Source organism: Ctenopharyngodon idella, chromosome 6 (genome assembly GCF_019924925.1).
Source record: "Ctenopharyngodon idella isolate HZGC_01 chromosome 6, HZGC01, whole genome shotgun sequence".
NCBI classification, from domain to species: domain Eukaryota; kingdom Metazoa; phylum Chordata; class Actinopteri; order Cypriniformes; family Xenocyprididae; genus Ctenopharyngodon; species Ctenopharyngodon idella.
In genome coordinates this window covers 11,076,740-11,099,730 of record NC_067225.1, presented here as the reverse complement: position 1 = coordinate 11,099,730, position 22,991 = coordinate 11,076,740, and the positions used below count along the sequence as shown (strand labels likewise).

The following is a 22,991-nucleotide window of genomic DNA, read 5'->3' as shown; positions in this document are numbered from 1 at the left end:
TCTGATTTTCAGCTTTTGATTGGTAGGCACTCAACAACACTACACAGACGATTTTGTCATCATTTGGGACACTATGAATGCCAGGCTTAGACTGGGGTAGTGTGGAGCATGGAACATTTTTTTTTTTTTTTATGTGTGTGTGTGTGTGTGTGTGTGTGTGTGCATTGGTTCAGCCCGAGACAGGGGTGCTGCACTCATTGCACTGGAGACCAATGGAAGGAGGTTCGTTGCCAGCCACTGTGTTGCTATAAGCCCTTCGGTTGAGCTGGATGCCAGTAGTTCTTGAAGGCATAGAGGACTGTCCATTCTCTAGAGAGCTGTGTTTGCAATGAAACAGGATGAGGAAACACCTGTAAAACTGCACAAAACACAGTACATTACCACTCATATTTTTTGAGACACAAAAGATGCAGAGCCATTAATAATTTTGTACATTTGTTTGAAAGTTTGCCCAGCTTCCTTTGAATTGTAGCATCTCAGCGCATTTTTAAATGCTTATTTTTGGAGTTATTTTTTTCTTGCATTCTTATTATTGCCAAAAAACCCAATATATGCTGGTTAGGTATGTTTTGAAGCATGGCAGCTGGTTTAAGCTGGTTTATTCTGGTCCTTAGTTGGGTCATGAACTGGTTTAAGCTGGACCTGAGTTGGAGCTAGTTAGGACCAGCACTTGACCAGCTTAAACCAGCTCATGACCAACTAAGGACCAGCATAAACTAGCTCAAACCAGCTGTCATGCTTTAGAGGTGCAATGTGTACATTTTAGCAAAAAACGGTCTCTGCTTCTAATAAACCAGACGATAACTACTACTACTACTACTACGACTTCGTGCCTATTCAACATAGTGATGATGCAAGCTGCCTCTAAAAACATGAATGATTTAGAAGAACAACAACATAGTGACTAAACGCGTTCTGTAGAGTGTTTGTCCATTTAGGGCTGCTGTAGAAACATGCGGCACATAATGGCGACTTGACATGGAGGGGGACCCGCGGTGTATGTAGATAGAAATGGCTCATTGTAAGGTAATAAAACGTAACAGTTCATTATGTAAGGTCTTTATGCACCACTAAAAACATAGTTATGTATATTATATTGCATTTATGTCAATAGATCCTCCCAGATTTTACACATTGCACCTTTAAAACATACCTAACCAGCATATGCTGTTTTTTTTCAACTGGGTAGTGGGAGTATCTTCATATTAAGTGTTCGCAATAAAGGAAAGGACAAATAATTTAAAAATCTAGTTTTTACATGACATTTTACATGACGTTTTAAATTTTACATGACATTTTACAACCTGAACTAAACTCTCGTCATAAAAAGGTCAAAATTATCCTATATTTTAAGAGGCTTATTGACCTTGTCACAGAGGGTCTGCAGGGGGTCTTCTCTGTGATATAATTTCCTGTTTTGATTTTTTTTTTTTTCCCCTGCATGTTGGTTGCAGGACATTTATGTTATATGTTATAGAAGATTGGACCTAAAACAGTAGTTCTTTTGCAGCAGCATTTTCTTTTCTCTGTCACAGAATGGCTGTATATAGTAAGCGCACGAAGATGAGTATTTCAAGGGAACAGTCTTAAATTCGATAATCCACAGAGTACAGAGTAGAATCACGGGGGAAACACATCCACTTTCACAAAGACAAGACTGGACAAAGAGTTAATGAGTTAATTAATTGAACGACAGGTGAACGGAATCATTAATAAAGGGAACAAGCTGACACACACTAGAAAACTAGGTCACTCAGGCAAACAGGAACAGGGAAAACAGGACTAGAACACAATGAATCTAAACTACAACAGAACATAACAGAATATAACTGTTACAATGATATGCATGAATTGCATTTTTTTTTTTTATGTATTTTTGAATAAGTGACGTATAGGACAAAAATCAAGAGTCATTGACCCAATATTTATTGACTGACTTGTTTCTTCATTCTGAAGTGAAGTGATGTGTGTAGCCAAGTATGGTGTCCCATACTCAGAATTTGTGCTCTGTATCTCACCAATCCAAGTGCACACACACACAGCCGTGAATATTGAACACACACACCTGGAGCAGTGGGCAGCCGTTTTTGCTGCGGCACCCGGGGAATGATTGGGGGTTCAGTGCCTTGCTCGTGGGCACCTCAGCTGTGGGTAATGAGAGTGGAAGAGAGCTCTATTCATTCGACTCTCTAACCATTAAGCCACAACTGCCCACTTCTGATGAGATGTTAGGTAACTTCTCAAAAACAGAGGTGTAGAAATAGCTGTTTACATTCAAACATAAGTGTGTGTCATGTGATCATCTCATTACAGCTTCTGTAGTATGCCTAGGGATGCCAATTAAATTCAATCCAGTCCACACAAAAGTCCCTGTGGCATGAACTACAGTAAGCAACATGAGTTGCACACCCTGCTGGTTCTCAAATGATAGCTGCAGGGTTGTTGTTAGTCAATACACCTGGATCACTTTGTTGCCTTGACAACCTGTAAGAGTGTACACAGCACAAACAAACCGCCTAAGGTGATTGGCTATTCCAAGAGGTGGATGTCCTACTGTTCATCTCATGAGACCCGATGTCTGATTGGCTGGCTGAGTGGTCTCGGCCCATCCAGGCCACTGATTGGCCTTCATATTGCCTGTGGCTACACTGCCAAGTATTTGAAGTGTGTCCCCTGCATGTGTGCATGTATACATTAAGACAACTCTCTGTCTGATCTTGGCAGGGTGCTGCCAGGCTGTGTATGTTGACAGCCTGCAGGCAGACGACAGAGTCTTGATGAAAAAAAAAAAAAAATACAATATTTGACAGAGTTGGCCAACATTAGACCACACAGCTAACAGAATGTGTACTGTGTACTAACACAGATTTAACCACAAGATCTTTGAGGAGATTCTTTAATTTACTCACCATAAGTCGTTCCAAGTATGTATAACTTTCTTTCTTCTGTTAATGTACTGGTTCTTTTTTTTTTCCTTCCTTTTTTTCACACACTTACAATGACTCGGGTCTAAAGCTTTCAAGTTTCAAAATTCTTATGAAGTCTTATGAATTCGTATATGATGTACGTTTACAGTAAAAAAGACTGTGAAGAAGAAACTTAAAGGCCCACTGAAGTGTTTTGAAATGCGCAGCATTATTCAATGTGTTGACGTTATTTTCACTGAAACAGGAAGACAGGGCAGGACATATCAAACAAATAGCCAATAGCGTTTTGTTTTATCACAGCTCGGCTAGAGCTGTTGAGCTCTGTAAAGCCTCAGTTTCCTCCTAATCTCCTCCATATCGCTTTAAAATATATCATTCTGCACAGAATTCAAATGGGTCCGATATGTTTTGTGTTCTGCGCCAACTCACGCATATGATCCGCTCTGTGCTATCGTGTCTCTGGACCGCAGCAGACTGCGTATGCTCAGCGGTGATTCGCGTGACACTAATGTAAAACCGGACTTCATTCGCCTCAATGGAAAGCATATTTACACTGTCTGAAAATTTTGCCAGTGTTTTGGAGCACAATAACTTATAAATAACAGTAAGGCTAACATATTCTTACTAAAAGCCACAAAACTCAAATTTTGATTTCATGGCGACTTTAAATGTAAGTCGTTATTCACTGACAATCTTCCCCTCTGGTGAGATGCTAAAGGCCCTGATTTACTCAGGGCAAAGTTCTCTTTCGTTCTTCGCTTTGGGGTAAAAGTTCAAAATACCTTTGCAGCAGTATACTGTTAGCAAATATCTGACGCCATATGTAAATATGTGCTGCGGACCTTCCTCTCAATAACAAAATAAACACTAAATAAAAATGACAGGAGAGAAAACAGCAGTTAAGGAAGCATCTGATCATAGCGATGTGGATATGTTTGCATCAGCTGTGCAATTCAGCACTCCAGTCAAGTTTTGTCACGTTTATTTAGCATTTTATATAAAAGATTGTTTTAAAGTAAGCAGGTTTACAATATTAAAGTGTCACTTTTAATTAGAATTACAACTTCTGTTTCTACTATAAAGCAGCTCCGGTGTGTTCATGTTTTACTTGCATCTGACCTAGACAAATTGAACAAAATGAATAAATCGGTAAAGATTAAACCTACCTATTATGTAATCGCCATGTACCAATGGTAGTTCAAAAGTGTTTACCATCTGAAGAAAAGTTTGCTTTGGTAAGCAGTTTCAAACTCCCGAAATTAACTCCAAACAAACTTCATTTTGGCCTTATTTTGTTTGAAATTATGTCAATGTTCAAATCCATAGTTACAGATTGCAATGAGATTATGTTGGTTAGGCTCATGTGGCCTACTCAATATAATTATTTTTAATGAATATATCAACTTCGTGTGCATGTCTGTGTGTGTGACAGGTATAGTCCTGATGATGAACCTTTGTGAGGAGGTCCATGTGTACGAGTACATTCCTTCTATCAGACAAACTGATCTTTGCCACTACCATGAGATGTATTACGACGCAGCCTGCACATTTGGGGCATACCACCCTCTGCTTTATGAGAAACTGCTTGTCAAGCGCATGAGCACAGCTTCTGAGAAGGACCTCAAGAAAAAGGGAAAGGTCACACTGCCAGGATTCAGTAAGATCAACTGTCCGCTGTGATTTAAAGACTCTAACATATGAAGGTGTACAGGTTTTCAAGACAGTACAACCCCATTTGACTTAAACTAACAGACTTTTGTCATCTAATAAGGGTTTTATCTAACAATCTGAGACAAGACATTGGACTGATCAGAATAATTAACAGCACTTTCACAGAAGTCTTCATCTCATATGGCCCTTATGCTAAAAGACATTAAATCTAACACTGGCAACAGTCAGAAGTGACCTCAATTCACAGATTAAGGATTACTGTAAATTGTCTGTGATGTAGGACAAAAAGCTACTGAAATAACACACATCAGATTGTAAATATGATGATCCACTTACACCGTTTCCTGAGTGGAATCAAATTCTAGTTTGAGTTCTAATTATAACAAAGAAAAAAGTATGAAGAGAGGATTGAGGAAGTTTTAAATTTCCCAAATGTTGGGATTACCACATTACACAGTGATACATTATTATTATTTTTTTAATCACTGTTATTTAAGGCTGCTCACATTTTGTAAAGAACAATTAACTTTGAATGTTTAATGTGGTAAGCTACAGTTTGAAATGAGTCAAGATGGAAAGAGATTTCTCCTTTCTGTCTATCTGTGCTGTACTTATAATGTTTTGGGGTAAATTTCAATTAAATCGTTTGCACTTCTCATCAGTTAGATGACACTTTAAAGCTTTTATTTTACTATAGAGCCAAGATAATTCGATTTTAACTGTAGAGAATTGATCAATGTAATTTTTAAATGTGTTTTATAAATTATTTTTTTTCATAATATAAATCTTTTTTGAATGTGAACTACTATGACAGACCTCTCTGAGAAGTTAAACTGACCTTTGTGCATATAATTATCCTTTTTTATCTACTTGTTGCTCTTTAGTAAAAAGTGGGTACATGTATTTCAAAAACCTGTAATATATTTTCACAAGCTGCACCAATACTTATCTGCTGTTATTATCTAAAGAACTCACATTTTGAATGGGGTTTAGTATTATTTATCATTTCTGACAATCAATTCAGTACTTGACATTGTTAAGTACCATTAATTTGTTCTTCATTGTGGAAGTAGATTTACACTGAGTAAAGACAATAAAAACAATGTATTTTGTGGAAGAAATGTAAATTTATGCGCCCATGTGGTTATGTATTTCTCAGTGTATATCATATCCCATTATTCAGTGCTAATTAAAAAGTTGGAAATGTCTAACCTGTTTGTTCATAAGGATGTAAATAAGAGGGTTGATGACTGTGCTGCTTTTGGCAAGGAGGGACGGCACCACGCTCGCAATGGGTGTGATGATCCCGGGACGTCCGAACGTGGCCATCATTGCAACAACCCCATAAGGCATCCAGCACAAAAGGTAGCACACCACTGTAGTGATGACCATAAATAAAATGTGGTACTCTCTCCGCCTTGCTGCTGTCTTCCTGATACGCCCTACCTGAGGAAAAACATGTAAATTAGATTGTATTTTTTGTTTGAACCAGCAGATGATTCAGAACTGGTCTTCAGTATACACAAATCCCTCATGAAAGGATTTCTGATCCACTATAGAATGAACCTACAATCTGGTTTAGAGGAACTGTTGACTCATTAGGTTCAAGAACATAATTTATTGATATTCGTAAAGATGTCCTGAAATAACAGCAATTTTACATATTTATGAGGTTTATGTGGAACAGATGCATTCCAAATATAATGAACCCCATTTAACAAATTGGTATAGATTCTTCTTTATTATGTAAATGCACAATGTTTCCTGTTCATATTAAAATTTAGAATTTAGAATCTAGAACAGTACATTCTTAAAAATAAAGGTTCTTTATTGGCATTGATGGTTCCGTGAAGAACTTTTAATATCCAGTGAACCTTTCCATTACATAAAAGGTTCTTCGTGATGTAAAAAGTTTCTTTAGATTATTAAAATGTTCTCCACACTAATAAAAAAATAGTTCTTTTTAAAATACCGCTCACTTAAAGTATGAGCAGGTTTCACATGCGCATTTAATTTTTTTTTGCAGTAATTAGTTTATCCACAAGGTGGCAACCGTGCCCTAGGGGGCGTTGATTCACAAGGTAGTCGAAGAAAACCTACATAAACAGAACAGACCGGTGTGGTAAGAAATCGAGTCCAGCCAGGAATGGGCAGTATTTTTAGCACCAGATTATAATTCCTGCAAAATCATTTATATAGTTGAAAATGAGTTATAATGACCATTAAGGTCTTTTAAATTACATGGTTCATATACTACTCATTAATTTTATATTTCAAGCATGTTGTTTGTGCACTTAATGTAATAAACATCATACAGTAGTGAAATAGGTTATAATTAGTCAAGACATCACGATAACAACTTTTGATCAGGCATTACCGCCTGGGTCCAAAAAGAGACCCAATTCCTGGGGGGGGACTCAATTTCTCATGACACCGGAACACATGCAAGCTACAGCGACAATGGAGGCCTATATAGATGAGAGATTGTGTGAAGGGGTTAGAAAGTACCCTCATTGTACAACTCTAGCATGAAAGAATTCAAATATATTTACAATGTTTGTAACTCGTGGCAAGAGATTACTTCATTTGACGTACACAGGCGTTCAACGCATGTGCAGTTTTGAATATACTTTGCAAGGCTGTGCATTCTACTGTGTGTACGTGTAAAAAAAAAACAAAGTATACCCAAGGCTTTAGGCATTACTGTGAAAAGCCCCTTTTGGAAACTTTATTTTTAGCTCTGACTTATCTCATTTTTTTTTTTTTTTTAGCATAATAGAGAGTGTGGATTCCAGATATCACATCAGATATCAGACATCATTTGAGGCAGTTTAAACTTTATCTGGAGTCTGAGATACTGACCTAGTTTGAGCTTGAGTCAGAGAGACATTGTTTAGTTCCAGAGAGGATTGGAAACTGCACTGCAGGCAATAGTTTTGAGTTGTGAAATCTGACTTGTTTAAACCCTGTTGTGTAGAAATATTACATGCACAATTAAAGTGTACTATTAACTTTGAATTGAGATGTTGTGACGGAATTTACCTGTTTGACAGCACAGAGGAGTCGGCTGTAACAGTACACCATGACCAGCACGGGGATTCCCAAACAGAAAATGAACAGGCAGATGATATATGAATGTGACTGGGGAGTGTTGGCGGTCCATGTGACCGAACAGCTGGTTCCTGCCCCTTCCAGTCCATAGCTACTCCAGCCCAGCAGGGGGGGAACCGTCCAGAACAGTGAGTAGAGCCAGGAGCCCCCGACAGCCAACAAGGGTTTGCTGTAGTCTGGGGCTCTCTTGTTGTAAACAGTTAAAGTGCTGTAACGATCATACGAAAGGATTGCCAGAGAGATCAATGATACAATCCCTGTTAAAAAAATGAAAAGAGGAATTATTCAGACAAAGTGTATCTGTTATTATTTAGTACTGACTTATATCATTTGATATATGATCAAGTGCATGCAATATTAATTATTGTAATGACATTTATTGATTTAGGGATTTGCAAACATTTAAATGCCAAAATTCCCAAATATGATGGCTCCCTCATAAGGGACCCCCTTTCTGTTTTCAATAAATATTGTTCCAAAATAGTTTTAGAGATAATATTTCCTTACAAATTACATTGACGAGTAGTGTTGGGGAAAGTTACTTTTAAAAGCGATATATTACAATATTGCCATACTGCCTAAAATGTAACTAAATGCGTAATATATTGAATTACTTTTGTGTTACTTTTTCTCACCTGGGCTGGGCTTGTTTTTTAATAAAAAAGTTATATTTTTGGCAAATGTAAAGGCCCTTTCAGACCAAAAGAGAAACGAATAAGCCTCAGGCTGAAGGAAATGCAAATTCACTTCTGTACATTAGAGAGCACAGCTCAAACAAACCTTACAGCTGTTCTGCCATTCTGGATTGCAGAAGAATAGGGCAGGAGAAGAAAGTTCAACACTCTTACTTTAGAAATAAAAAAAGAAGAAACACAAATGTGATGTTTATCTAAAGTCATTTTTGCTTATTAGTATGGATGAATTGCATCAGCAGTAAAGACATTGCTTAATAAAATGATATTAACCCTTAAACGCAAACATCGGGTCTTTAGTGACCCGGGACATCATGCACTTCCCTCCTCCTCATTATTTTTTTTTAAAGCTAGAGATCAACCTTCTTGGTATTCCTCAATCAATTCATTATAACAAGAAAAAAAATGAAAAAATGATAAAAGAATGCCTGTTTTCCAATTCATTTATTTGTAAAAAAAAAATTGTATAGGGTCGCTAACGACCCGAGGTGTGTAACAGTATAAGTATATTTTTTCTGCACAACAATAATTCAGTCTTGGATGACTGAATAAGTGCAATTCACATTAATTCCACAAAGTGGCAATGTATGATACTCAATGAAGAAGTGGCGTTTCACTCATAGTTACTACAGGCAGAAAACGAAAGAATAGGAAGTATCATCAGCAAAACTTGAAATGCCTCAGCGATTTACTGCAGAGCAAGTACTGATGTTGGATCAGGTGAAGAAGCTGTCAGTGATCAAAATATTGATTTGAAAATGATAGTTTTGAGAATATGTTTGAGATTGTGAATATGAGCCAGATGCTGAACATAGGAACAGCAGAGGTGTCCGTCAATAAATGGGAAAACAAAGTAACTTGCGATACTTATTTGGAAAAGTAACTCAGATATTTTGGTGTAAATTTAAAAGTAATGCATCACTTTACTAGTTTTTAAAGTTCAGGGAAGGAAAGATGAATGTTTACAAATGAATAATATTTTTTTACAAACCTCTATGCACTATTTGTTTTTTATTTCTTAATGTTTGTCTTTATATTTTAATGTTAAAAACTAGAAAGCAAAATTAAACGATAAAATCAATATAGCACATGCTACTCTTTTCCCTTTCTTTCTTTCTTTTTTTTTTTCTCAGAAAAACAAAAAACAACTTGTGAACACCCTAAAGTGAAAACCCTATTTTAATTCATCAACCTCTTGAACTTTCAAAGGATAATAAATGATCAGGATAATAAAATCAGCACTAGTCTGATAATACAATTAATTCAGCTGAATGTCTGTTTATCTGCATTTATGTACCTCATAAAAATGAATAAGATTCAGACAATACATATAAATTCATTGCCTGAAAAAAAGAAATTGTCAATTTGAGAGTGATGACATGTTAAGAACCAGAACATAATTACAGGGAATAAACAATACAATCTGCCTTTCTATTCACGTTGGATTCCAAGAAAAGCACTTAATGTCAAAGTGATGTTATGATTTAAGAAACAAAAAATTAGAATTGACTTCCAGGTACATAGCTATTTCAAGAAAACAAAGTGGGCTATTTCAAGAGCATAAAGTGGGAAAAATACCACGGTCCCATTTTGTTGCTTTTACATATTAATGAAAATGCCTTTAAGCAACCCTCATTCACTGATGTTCTTCAAAGGGCAAGTGTGGGATTTTTCAGACAGGGTGATGAGACAACCCCTTTCAAATGTCTGTATGCAAATAAGTTCATTCATATCACACCAAAACAGATTCTTTTCCAACATTCAGATATGAAAATTCAGTATGGACATGAATTCACCAGATATTCACCAGAATATGAAGGGCACATTCACTGTTTCTTTGTTTTCTCCCTAAGCCTGTGTTACTAAAGATCTTTGAGTCTGTTGATGGAATCCTAAGCTGCTGCATTTGTCACTGTGTATGCAAGAAACAGCACACAAGAGTAGAGCTGAACATATTTGCACTCCAGAAGAGGATTACAGGCTAATTTTCATATTGTTGAACACTGTTAGACACTGCAGCTTACATTCTGAAGAACGTTAAAGAGGACCTATTTTGCTTTTTTACATTTTTAACTTTCTTTAGTGTGTAATGTTGCTGTTTGAGCATGAAAAAGATCTGCAAAGTTATAAAGCACAAAGTCCACTCCAGCGGGAGTTATTCTCTATATCAGTAAGTACGTTTCTGAACTCCCCAAATGCCTTGAGTTTTCTTCCAGGAACGTACGCGTCACATTTAACATACACATCACATTTTCCTGATTTAAATAATTCCCGCCTAAGGCATACACAACAAAGGGGACGAGGCCTGGTTGAGTTGTGTTAGTAGTGTGTTGAAACTTGCGGTTATGGTAAGGAGCGTGACATTTCTAAAACACGCTCGAAACTATTGACCAATCACAACACATTGATCCAGCTGACCAATCAGAGCACACTGAGCTTTTCGAAAGGAGCGTAACTGACAGACTGGGAAGAGAGGAGCTGCAACAATGTCAAATATGTGAAAAATGTCTTTTTGACAGGTGAATTGGAGACTAAGGATGCCTGTAGGTGTGAGGATGAATATGAATGTGTACATGTGTGTGTCATCCCTTTCATGGACTGGCCATCTGTCCAGGGTGTTTTCCTGCCTAGGACCCGAGACGCTGGGAAAGATTCCAGCCTCTCCATGACCCTACATAGAAAAAGAGCTTTGGAAAATGTATGGAATAGATGGATGGATGTATGGATGTACAGTACAGTACAGTGTTTGGAATAATTATTATTTAATTTCATTGTGAATATTCTGCTAAGATTTTATATTTCAACATAATTCCGGCAGAAATGCACACAGTTTGCCATTATTCTGATTTGAATGTGCTTTTATCAGTTTTTCAAAGCAGTAGCATTCGAAAATGTGCTGCAATTATACAGTGTTTTGCTGATAGTGAAGTATGAATGACAAAAGTGTTCATGGAGTTTGGAAAATGTGGTCACTGAATGCATTTGAAAGCAATGAAAAATGATTCATGGTCTGCATAGACTTCTGTTTCTCTAAATGTTTGAAGAGTGTTGAAAATGTGGCTTCAGTATTGACCGATGCTTGTTAGCAATCGAAAAACCCTTAATCAGACTGCAGTCTCTACAGTAGCACACATGACATGAATTTTCTAATGATCCACTAAAACATCAATCCCATAAATGTCACGAAATCCAGTGGCAATTATATTTGATCTGTCAGGCTCCATCAAGATCACTCAATACTAGTTATCTGTGCAACAGGGCACTCACTATGATGTTAGTCTTCAGTAGAAAATGAGAAATTATGGAACAAAATACAGTTCAGTATACAATCAAAAAAAATAGTTCAGTCTAAATTTAAGTTTTATGTAATTCAATCACATTCAAATGAGTGAAGCTGGTAATGTTTGTAGAGTTTATAAAGTTGTTTAATCAAATCATGAGAGATTAATTGTCTTTTATCTTCAGTTGATTTCATCTAAGGCTGTGACTGAAGTCAGTTGTAGCTCTTGTGTTTCTCTTTCCTTCAGTGATTCTGCTTGTTAACAACAGGTGTTCATCATTAATGTTCAATCATCACTTAATTATCTCATTAACTCTGACACTGCTTCAATGGTATTTTAACTCAGTAGTGCACACACACATGAACACTAAGGGTCTGTTTACACGACACTGTTTTCAACTAAAATGTAAAACTTGTAATGCATTTTGGCTGTTCATTTACACAACAACTGCATTTTGGGTGCCTAAAAATGCAAGCTTTTGAAAACGGGTTTCAAAGTGCACGTTTTTGAAAACGGTCTCCGTGTAAACAACAAAAACGTGAATCTGTGGAAACGATGACGTCATGCACATGTGCATTACATGTTCAGTCTATGGTGTTTCATCGCCATCTAATGGCCTGGCAGCAGAATACATCGTTTTTAGTCATTTTCCCAGATCCATGTGAATGGGGATTGTTTAGACAATAGTGTCATCTGTACGCAGAAAACTCAAAGGAAAAACTTCTCAGTTTTAAGCATGTCGTTGTCGTGTAAATGTACTAAGCAGTGTTAATTAACCTGGGCATTTTCTGCATACTATTACATAAATCTTACCTATTTAATTTACGTATGACTGACAAATATGAATCACATTACGATAATTAGTGTGTTTATGTTAACACTGTGTAATCCAAATGGATGGAAAATTTGAATGTAATTCAATTACATAAAACTTAAATTTAAACCAAAATATTTTTTTGATTGAGAAGTACTCAATATACAAATACATACTAAGCACTTTATATTTAATGTAAGAATGGACACGGCCACACAGCCTGTTATGCTGCTTGAAGTTGCAAACTGATAGTTATCATTTTATTTATTTATTTATTTAGCAGATATAGTTTTATGTTTACTGCACTTTGCTTTTCTTTTTTGTTATTCACTCATAGAGGCTAATGAATCTGAAATCTTCCACATTCACAGACTTGTCATTTCTCATTGCGATGGGAACATTCTTTCATTCTTAATGAGAGAAAGATGAAGTAATCACAAAGGCCTGGAAAATCAAAACTGATACCCTGTCCATTATAGTTATAATTAGAGAGACTGATAAGAAACGGAAACCAGGTGGGTGTCATGATAATACATAATGTCATCTATATTGAGGATGAGAGACTGTAATTGTCATTATTATAATTCTGGAGAGGAAATATTATAATAATTCTGGACAGCATCAATCACCTGATGATAATTCTAATTAAAAGATAGAGACAGGTGGAATCACATATTTTCTTAAAGCGCTTTTGTCATGAGGGCCATTCCTGAGCTTCTTCTTGGCCTTAGATCTGAAATTCCTCAGTCTCTGCTTTACGTGGGAAGAGGTGAGTTATGCAATCAATTCCCTAATGTTCCCAAATCACTTCTCAGGCCTCTCTTCTAACAGGACAGCATGTTCTAATCTTCAAAGCTGTTTAATCATGTTTATCAGCGCTTACTCTGCTCATAAGGATTTGGTCGCAGCATGCTTGAGTGAAGACAAGAAATAAGCTCAATTTAAGATTAACATGGACACACTGTATGCTTTCTCTAACTGGGTCTCTCACACATACAAATGACAACTACCAGACATGACAACTACCAGATTTTCTAATGAATGTTTTAACAAGCATGTAATGCAAGAATAGAGCAGTATATATTCTGATTATCCCAGTCATCTTTGTATCTCTAAGGCCCTATTTCCACCTGGTACTAAGAAGCATTTTTGTCAATCCGATCACAAGTGGACGATGCTAAATACAGGTGTAAACGGGGTCTAAAACGGGGTCGATCCACTTTCGACCACTTCCAGAGGTAGTCGAAAACACATTGGATTGCTTTCATAGCATAGATGCTCATGTGGTCAAATGCATTTGAAACTACCACAAAAGTGCGGTAGCCATACGGGATTTAAACTTTGTCGGCTGAAGACCTACAGTAAGTTTGGTTTGAAGATGAAAAACGTACTAAGCGCAATGTTCTCTCACCATTCCTGATTTCTAACACACGGCTGAAACGAAACGAAAGCTGCAGCTCTCCGTGTGTTTTCCCATCAGGACAGAAGTGGTCGAAAGTGGATAAAAGAGGCCAGGTTTTAAAACACAAGGTGTAAACAGGAATGTTACTCCCTTGGTTTCCTTGTGATCCGATTGACCAAAACTTAATACCAGGTGTAAACAGTGCCTATATTACATATGTTGATTATTCAATTTCTTACTTTAATGCTGCTTTTAGGTATACCTACTGTATATGGAAAATTTAAAGCAGTTTATTTTATTTGCATCTTTCTTTTGTTGTATTTGTTTTGTTTTGTTTTTTTCTATGCTGATGTTATTATTGCCTTCTGCAATAAAAAAAAAAAAAAACATGATTCAAGGAAAACAATTTAAAATAAATGTTATTTACAAAGTTGGATGTGTGATATAGTGCAAGAATACGGATGTAATATTGCAACAAAATATATATTTTTGTGCAAAAGATAAATAACTTAAGCTCATTCAAGAGCAATAGCAATGTTGTTTTACAAAATAATAATAATAATAATCTTTACAAACAAATTTCTTGTTTAGTGAGGTTAACTTTGAAGGCCATAGGGTCAAGCCATCAAACACTAAACTGGACTAGATCCAAAAAGCAACAGTATGAACACAAAGAGGTCTGAGACCACATTACTACAGTACTTAAGTGAAACAGAAAAAGATGTGAGTCCTCTTTCAGGGACAGGGACAGTGTGAACGTAAAGAGAACTGGGTCCTTTTTCACTTGGTTCACCTCTTGGTCCACTTAAAGGGGTCTGAGTTTGGTTCTTTTAAAGAGGACTCAAGTGTGAAAACACCCCAAGTAACTATGCAACTACATGTCAACAATATCTGCTAACACTTTATTTTGATTGTCCCCCAACAGACATTCTACTGACTTCAAGTGATTTTACATGTACGTGTAAACTTATTCTACTAACCCTAACACTAACCTAACAGCCTACTAATACTCTGATCAGAGTTAGTTGACATGTAGTTGCAAATTAATGAGTTAGTTGACATGTAGACTATCGAAATAAAGTGTAACCAAAAATTGTTAGATACAATGTACTTATTGTATTCATGTTGTATAGCAAAACACTTTTGCTGCTATTGAGGTGGGATATGATTAAGGTTAAGGACAGGTTTCATGGTATAGTTAGGTTTAAGGGTGGGTTAAAGGGATAGTTCACCCAAAAATGAAAATTCATTTTGTTCAAAACCCTCATGTTGTTCCAAACCGGTATGAGTTTCTTACTGTGTTCAACAGAAGAAAGAAACTCATACAGGTTTGGAATAACTTGAGGGTGAGTAAATGATGACAGAACTATCCCTTCAAGGTGTAAGAGAATTTCACGGCTGAATTAGACTTATTCCCACTGAACACTGCGATCCAGAAGAGATGAGTTCATTTCTGACATCACCTCCATTAGTCTGATACTAACTCAATATTGACTCCAATATAAAGCTCTCCTCGCCAATGAAACCTCACACGCATCTCATCCTCCAAACACACTCGCCCTTCAATCAATGAAAACTAGAACTAGAGAGAAGAAAATGTAAACAAACCCAGACACAGAGACAGCAGAGAATTTGTAGACACTGTGATCTACAGCAAATTCCTTCAACTTCCTTCTCATCTGTCCTAAATGTCACACTGCAAGAGAAACATTTATTCCCTAATTTGAAGCACTGATCACATCATTCATACTGAGAAAATGCTTTTTATACCTGGAAAAGATGAAAACACAGTTGCATAGCTGCTAAACGTTAGCTCTTTGCAATGTTAGACATGGCTAGATAAAGGAATTTATTTATTTATTTATTTACTATGCTACATATGATATCACATATACATGTGAATTTGTGTTTTGTAATTATATATTTGTTAATGCTTTTAGCAATGTTGTGATACTCTTCACAGTCATGCAAATAAAGCTCAAATGAAAATGAAAAAATTGAAAATTTTAATTATATATGTAATTACATATATTAATTACAGCTGTAATTACATGCAGGTATTTTTAAAATATAAGTACAATGTAAAAACATATATGTACACAATAAGTGCTCTGTATCAAAAGATTAATTTAAATGTTAGTACATAGTATTTAAAGACACTTAACATGAAGTGGACCAAGAAATGTCTTCTAAGTATGTGTCTGTCACTCACTGTGAAAGTCTGCTAATGTTGTATTTCATTACTCTACAGCACAGCGTTGCCCTCAGGCAACGGAAAGTTTTCTTAAGCCCTATGTTTAGTAAATTTTTCTTTAAATGATTACAACCAATTAGAAAGGTTGAGAAAGTACCAAAGAACAGTCCAGTAAGGTGTGGGAGTCACTATCAAGAACCATTTAAAGACGGGACGTCCTGTTTTGACACATGAACTGTACATAAAAAATATGTGTGTGTGTGTGTGTGTGTGTGTGTATGAAGGTGTAGAGAAGCCTTTTGTCAGGTTTTATGAAGTTTTTTTTATTTTGCATGTTCAGAAATTCAGTTTTTCTTTTCGTTGCCTCAGGGCAACGTTGTGCGATAATGGGCACTTTTCGAGGATGTTTTGGACAATACCTCACATTGGCCATAATGTGTTATAAGAAGGGAAGATGCAGGGTTCCTGAGTGTGCAGGAACACCCAAAGTGATGTGAAAAAATTGTAACATACACCTCTATTTCACAGCAGAGAAGAAGTGCTTTTTGAAATTTCGTACGGAGTGAAATCTTATTACATGAAGTACATTATATGGCATGACACACTACATGATACAGACCTATGCATGTATCAAATTCAATATATCAATGTCTTCAAAGTGTTTTTCCCTTTTTACTTAATGATTTCTTGACATTTTTTTTTTTTTTTTTAAATTTTGATTTTGATGATAATTTTCTCTATGATTCTGTACCATTGTTGCACAACAGGCAACGAAAAAATATTTTGGGGTGGGGGGCCAAAAAAATTTTTTTTCAATAAAATGTTCCCAAATGAACCAAAAAATGATGTGGAATATTTTTTTTTTTTCATGTGCCATCAACATGTGTGCAGTAGAGGGGTAACCTGACATAGGACAGCCATTAATAATGCAACATGGGGGAAATTTATTAATTATTAAATACATGCATGACATGGACAGCATCACCTGTGAATTATGACTGGCAGATTACGAGAAAAGCATGGTGCAAGAAACATCTTGACATTTTTAAAAACATTTTTGGGGTCAGCTTGGAAGGAAAAGGGGGGACAGTGGTATAACCGGGTATGGCACAACATAACCCCACTGTGTGTTTAAAATGTTACAAAGTTATTTGCCTGCACATTTAATTCCATCTGCAGTCTTGTGTTCCACAACTACACTTTAGCAGCTGCTTTCCCATGCATCAAAACTTAACTTTCTTGTCCAACTTCCAGGGGACTGTGATGAAATTAAACATGCAGCATATTTTTCACCTAACAAAATATTTTATAGAATATTTATAGCACTCCAGGGACGAACTCCATGAAAATAATTCAAAATATATTAGTTAGTTTACATGATTTAAATGGCCTCAATTACATGTCTGAAACTTTAAAAATACTTTTCAATGATTACAGACTGATAAATACAGGGAGGATTCACTGACATGTTTATGTTTGAGTTCAAAGTGGTTACATATACAACTACAGTCTGCAGTTTTACATTTTGTGTGTGTGTGTGTGTGTGTGTGTGTGTGTGTGTGTTATGGGGACAAGATGTCCCCAAAAAGAATTTTGATCCACATAAGGAAAACAGCTTATCCTCATGGGGACCAAAATCATACAAAGTGATGTTTTTTGAAAATGTAAAAATGCAGAAAGTTTTCTGTGATGGATATAATATTCAGTTTGTACAGTGGGAAAAGATGCATAGAAATATCAGTTGTCAATATATACCCAATAACGTAGTAAGATGACATTTAAATGCTTATGATCTGTAGCTCTGTAGTTTTTATTGTGGGGGGCAAAACATAATACAATGCAATACATAATGACTGAGAGATGTACAATAAACCTTCCTCAAAAGCATGATGTACCAAATTTGATATTCACGTTTTAATATGATTTTTCTAAAAAGTGATATATGGATAAGCAATCACAAGTTGCTTCAGTCCAGACAATGTTCATCTTAAAATATATCTAACAATATAAAAGTTATTCTTAATCTGTAAGGATTCCACTGCAAAAAGACATGTGCACGACCTGCGTAGGGGAACGTTTTTTCGGAATTATTCTAAAAGGGCTTTTGTTTCTTTCTCTTTTTTTTTTTTTTTTTTTTAAAGAAGAATAAACCATCGATCAGACGACAGAAGGTATGTAGTACATTGAGTGTAACAGGTATTTCATTATATTGATCATTTAGAGGCCTAAGAAATGTGTATTAAATATGACACAGTAGGCTTTAACTCACTTCTGGGGCTCATTTGTAACCAAAAGTGAGTTAAATCAGACAAAACCTCCTTTTGGGGATGTCATGATTTGTAAAAATGGTAAAAGTAAATAAATGTGTTTTTTGTTGTTGTTTTTTTTAACCCTTAAACACATACTTTGGGTCTTTAGTGACCCAGGACGTCATTCACTTCCCTCCTCCTTATTCATTTTTTTTTAAAGTTAGACATCAACCTTCTTAGTATTCCTCAAACAATTCATTATAAAAAATGTAACAAGAAGAAATATATATATATATATATATATATATATATATATATATATATAAAAGAATGCCTGTTTTCCAATTCATTTTTTATAAAAATTGTATAGGGTCGCTAACGACCCGAGGTGTGTAACAGTGTAAGTATATTTTTTCTGCACAACAATAATTTAATCTTTGATGACTGAATAAGTGCAGTTCACATTAATTCCACAAGGTGGCAATGTATGATACTCAATGATGAAGTGACGTTTCACTCATAGTTACTGCAGGCAGAAAACAAAAGAATAAGAAGTATATCATCAGCAAAACTTGAAATGGCTCAGCAGTTTACAGCAGGGCAAGTACTGAACGCAATCAGATATTAGTGTCACTGTCACTTGATGGTGGATCTGGTGAAGAAGCTGTCAGCGATCAAAATATTGAATTTGAAGATGCTGAAAATGATAGTTTTGAGAATATGTTTGAGATTGCGAATATGAGCCAGATGCTGAATGTACTGGGAAATGAGCTCTGATGAGGACAGTGATGATGGTATAAAACATCTGCTCAAACTGAACCCTTCCAAGCTCCAAAAGGTAATAAAATATGCTTTACAAAATATGTTTTATATGTAATGATGATTGGCGAAACATCTTGCATTTAAAGGTTAAACAAAAAAAAATTTGGTTAGGGAATGAGTTATGGTTAGCCTACATAACTAGCTGTATGTAAAAACAATAGAAGTCTATTAGAATGTCCCCATTTAGATAGCCAAGTAAACATATATGTGTGTGTGTTTACCAAAGAGAGACATGTTATATTATGAGTTACATTCAAACCCACAGATAAAGCTATTATCAACTCCTAACAATTTGTTTGCATCTTTTTAGAACATATCTGTGATCTTTCCAGTTCACCCCTATAGTGACAAGACTAATACAACGTTACAAATCATCACCACCTGAGCCGAGGTTTACAGCTCAACACTCTTATTGGCAAAACTGGGAACATAAACTGCTTTTGCATTTCTTTGTGCAGTGTTGTATGTCATCCATAACAGTCAGCTGAACTGATAACATTACTTCACTACTTGCACCCTCACTGACATTTGTTATACATTTGTTAAATGCAATCATCTTATTTTCATGTGGGGATCAGTATCAATAAAGCAACAAAATTACATTGTAGCAGGACAAACGCAATAGAACAAGGCAGAGATGTTATGGGAGATTATATTATTTGACTAGCATCATCCTAAAACACATTTGTCAGGGTTCTGTCACTTCAGTCTGGTTTATTCTTGGTTTTGTGACAGAGCCCTTACACTCCTGTATCGTCTTTGTGTGAGTGTGCGGTTTTGTGTTATGTTCTGTGTGAACACGTGGCTTATGAGTGTTCACATTAGCTGCGTGTTCGTGTCTTGTTTGAAGTGGTTTAGATTTTGTTTCACTGACCGTTCTCAGTTGATTTCTATGGATGGTCAGGTCTGAGATTAGCTCTGTTTTCACTGGCATTCCTCAGGGGTCAGTCTTGGGACCTTTACTTTTTAACATTTATCTGTCACTGCTTGGCCATCTCTTTTGAGATTGCTCGGCCTCCATTATAATTTGTATGCGGATTTATATACATTCAAAACCTGGTGAGCGCCCTGACGCTGCTTTTCTTTCCGACTGTATTACTGAGATAAAAACATGGATGATTAATAATGTCCTGTTTCTGAACAGTGGTAAAACCGAAGTTATGCTCATTGGTTCCCGTCATCAAATTTCCAAAGCTAGTTCTCTGTCTTTGACTTTTGATAGCTCTGTTTTGCAAGCCCAAAGTAAAGTAAAAGAACCTTGGAGTTATTTTTGATGCTAACCTTTCATTTGATTCTTTTTTTCAGAGTACTGTTAAAACATCTTTTTTTCCTTCTCAGAAACATTGCAAGATTGCGTCCTATGTTCAATTTTCCTGTAGCAGAAAAGCTGATAAATTTCTTTGTCATCTCTCGGATAGACTACTGTAACATCCTTTTAGCCGGAGTTTCAAAATCCACACTCAACAAGCTGCAGCATGTACAAAATTTGGCTGCCAGGATCTTAACTGGGTCCAGGATATCCAATCATATTACTCCAGTTTTGGAATCCTTGCATTGGCTCCCTGTCAGGTTCTGAGTTGACTTCAAAATTATGTTGCTCACATATAAAGCATTGCACACCCTGGCACCACAATATTTAACAGAACTGTTACATCCTATAATACTCCTAACTGCAGATTACTCTCTTCACAAACGAACTTGCTGGTTGTTCCTCAAACACGCTTAAGATCTATGGGTGATCTTAAGATCAGGGCACTCAACAGGTTTTGAATGTATATAAATCTGTGTATCGTCAGCATACAAATGGAGGACGAGCGATCTCAAGAGATGGTCAAGCGGTTAAAAAGTATGTTAAAAAGTAAAGGTCCCAAGACTGACCCCTGAGGAACGCCAGTGAAAACAGAGCTAATTTCAGATCTATGACAACCTATAGAAATTAACTGGGAACAGTCAGTGAAATAGAATCTAAGCCACTTCAAACAAGACACGAACACACAGCTAATGAAAACACTCATAAGCCACGTTTTCACACAAAACTTAACAATGTGTTCAAAAATGCTAATTCATTCAGGAATGAAACAGCTGTCTTCAAGATTGAGTCACTGAATCATGCATTTAATCGATTTGTTAAAAAAAAAAAAAAAAAATTATGTAAAAACTCTTCAATAAAACTGACAAATCAAGGAAGTTTTAAAAGTCTCTTCCCTGTTTCTCTTTAGTTGTGGTATACTAATTTAGGATGAAAGCTAAATATTTTATGTAAACTTTTAAACATATTTCAATAAATATTTACTCGGACTCACATACTTTTTTGTTTATTGCATTTTAGACTGAAGAAAATAAAATGTTCTCAGAACCTTTAGTAAATTATATGTTTTGTTTACATTCAGGTTTTCTAGAGCAATGACTGACATAGGCCTAACATTTTTCTTCAGAATTGTGAGAGAATATTGATCTCTATTCTAGAAAAAAAGTTATTCTCAATTTATCCAGAATCACACAGAATCATTGCTCAACATAAATCAATCATTCAATCAAGCCAAAGCAACTGTTGTTGACAGTCAACACACATTAGTGGTGTTTCCATAATTAATCAGGTTTTGAATTAATCGTTTAAAGGATCTTTAGCTAAAGAACTAATTGACTCACTCATATAGGTCTATGGACAATTAAGTAAAAACTGTGTTTTTATTAACCTTTAACCTTTCCCATTTTATGGGAAAAGTATTAGGCTACAATATTACTACATACTACATGCATACAACGTACAGTTTTGCATTTTTTCTTTTCTTTCTTACTCACCAAAGCATGAGTTGACGAATCCGTACCACATGCACCCGTGTTTCCCCACCAGCCACCGGCCGCGGATACTGGCCGCGAAGCTGAGCGTGGTGCCGAACAGACACACGAGCATGTCACTCACACTGATGTTGAGCAGAAGCATGTTCACAGGAGTCCGCAGGGTCTTGAATTTACAAAACAGTACGAGGACGATGAAATTGTTTAGGATCCCGAATACCAGAATAGATCCCAAAATAACGGCGACCACATTGTGTCCCGTCCGTGACAGTTTCTCAGCAGGAGTGTCGCTCCAATCTTGATCTAGCGCGGACAACGTGTCATCATCCGTGCCGTTCGAAGTGTAACTGAAATTAGCTTCTTCAGAAAACATCTTTGCTTAACACTCTTCAGCTGATATTATATTATTGCATACTTGATGCATAGAGGAAATCTTCCCCACACCTGAGCGTGGACCATGCCCTTCACGAGAAGTTCTGTGAAGAATCGCAATTCATGCTTCATCTAATGCTGTGGTCAAATCCTCACGAGCGTCCTCACAGCGCGAGAATAAAGTTGCTGGGCTCAGCAGCCCGAATAAAAAGCCTCCCAGTCCATCTCAAACAGATATGTAGGTTAAGCGTGTAGGTTAAGCTTGTTGGTCATTTCGGAGGATGCCGCTGTCGCAACCTGATATAAATTCAAGTCTGCCACTAATGCCACTGCAGAAGTGAACTGTAAAAATGAAAGAGTTTTGCAGACTCTCAAAACAGGTGATCTAAATGTAGTCAAAATTGGAAAAAAAGAGAAGTTAATCTTATCTTGAAATACTGCCTCAGTAATTAATAAATAGCTATGCACATAAAAAGTAACATTTACCAAGAGACAGCATTTTCCTGCTGCTGATGCGTTCATCGGCGAGGCGCACACATCTCGAGTTCGCCACCTCTTCAGAGCTCTTGAGCGCGTAAGAGCGCATTTGTGTGTGGAAGAAACCTTGAGAGTGACGTCGACACTGCATAGTAGCTTACATGATCGTCATAAATAGTG

The 22,991-nt window shown here is 36.3% G+C and overlaps 2 protein-coding genes across 4 annotated transcripts in view; one reads left to right on the top strand and one right to left on the bottom strand.

Annotated features, from left to right (window-relative positions):
• st6gal2b (ST6 beta-galactosamide alpha-2,6-sialyltranferase 2b) overlaps positions 1-5,809 on the top strand; it is a 27,816-nt gene extending 22,007 nt beyond the window's left edge. For both annotated transcript variants that reach the window (XM_051896119.1, XM_051896120.1), the window contains one exon: positions 4,360-5,809. In XM_051896119.1, the coding sequence (XP_051752079.1) occupies positions 4,360-4,607 (248 nt within the window). In that variant the 3' untranslated portion in view covers positions 4,608-5,809. The remainder of the gene's footprint in view (positions 1-4,359) is intronic.
• Positions 141-22,930, bottom strand: tmtops2a (teleost multiple tissue opsin 2a). Of its 2 annotated transcripts, XM_051896122.1 has the most exons (5): positions 22,821-22,930; positions 21,966-22,719; positions 7,641-7,966; positions 5,811-6,044; positions 141-358 (listed from the first exon to the last, which is right to left on the bottom strand). In XM_051896122.1, exons 2-5 carry the CDS (start codon positions 22,333-22,335, stop codon positions 170-172), a joined length of 1,119 nt encoding a protein of 372 aa, XP_051752082.1. In that variant the 5' UTR covers positions 22,336-22,719; positions 22,821-22,930; the 3' UTR covers positions 141-169. The 2 variants fall into 2 exon arrangements, with proteins under 2 accessions (XP_051752082.1, XP_051752083.1); XM_051896123.1 differs by having other exon boundaries at positions 21,966-22,886.
• Between the last annotated feature and the right edge of the window lie 61 nt (positions 22,931-22,991).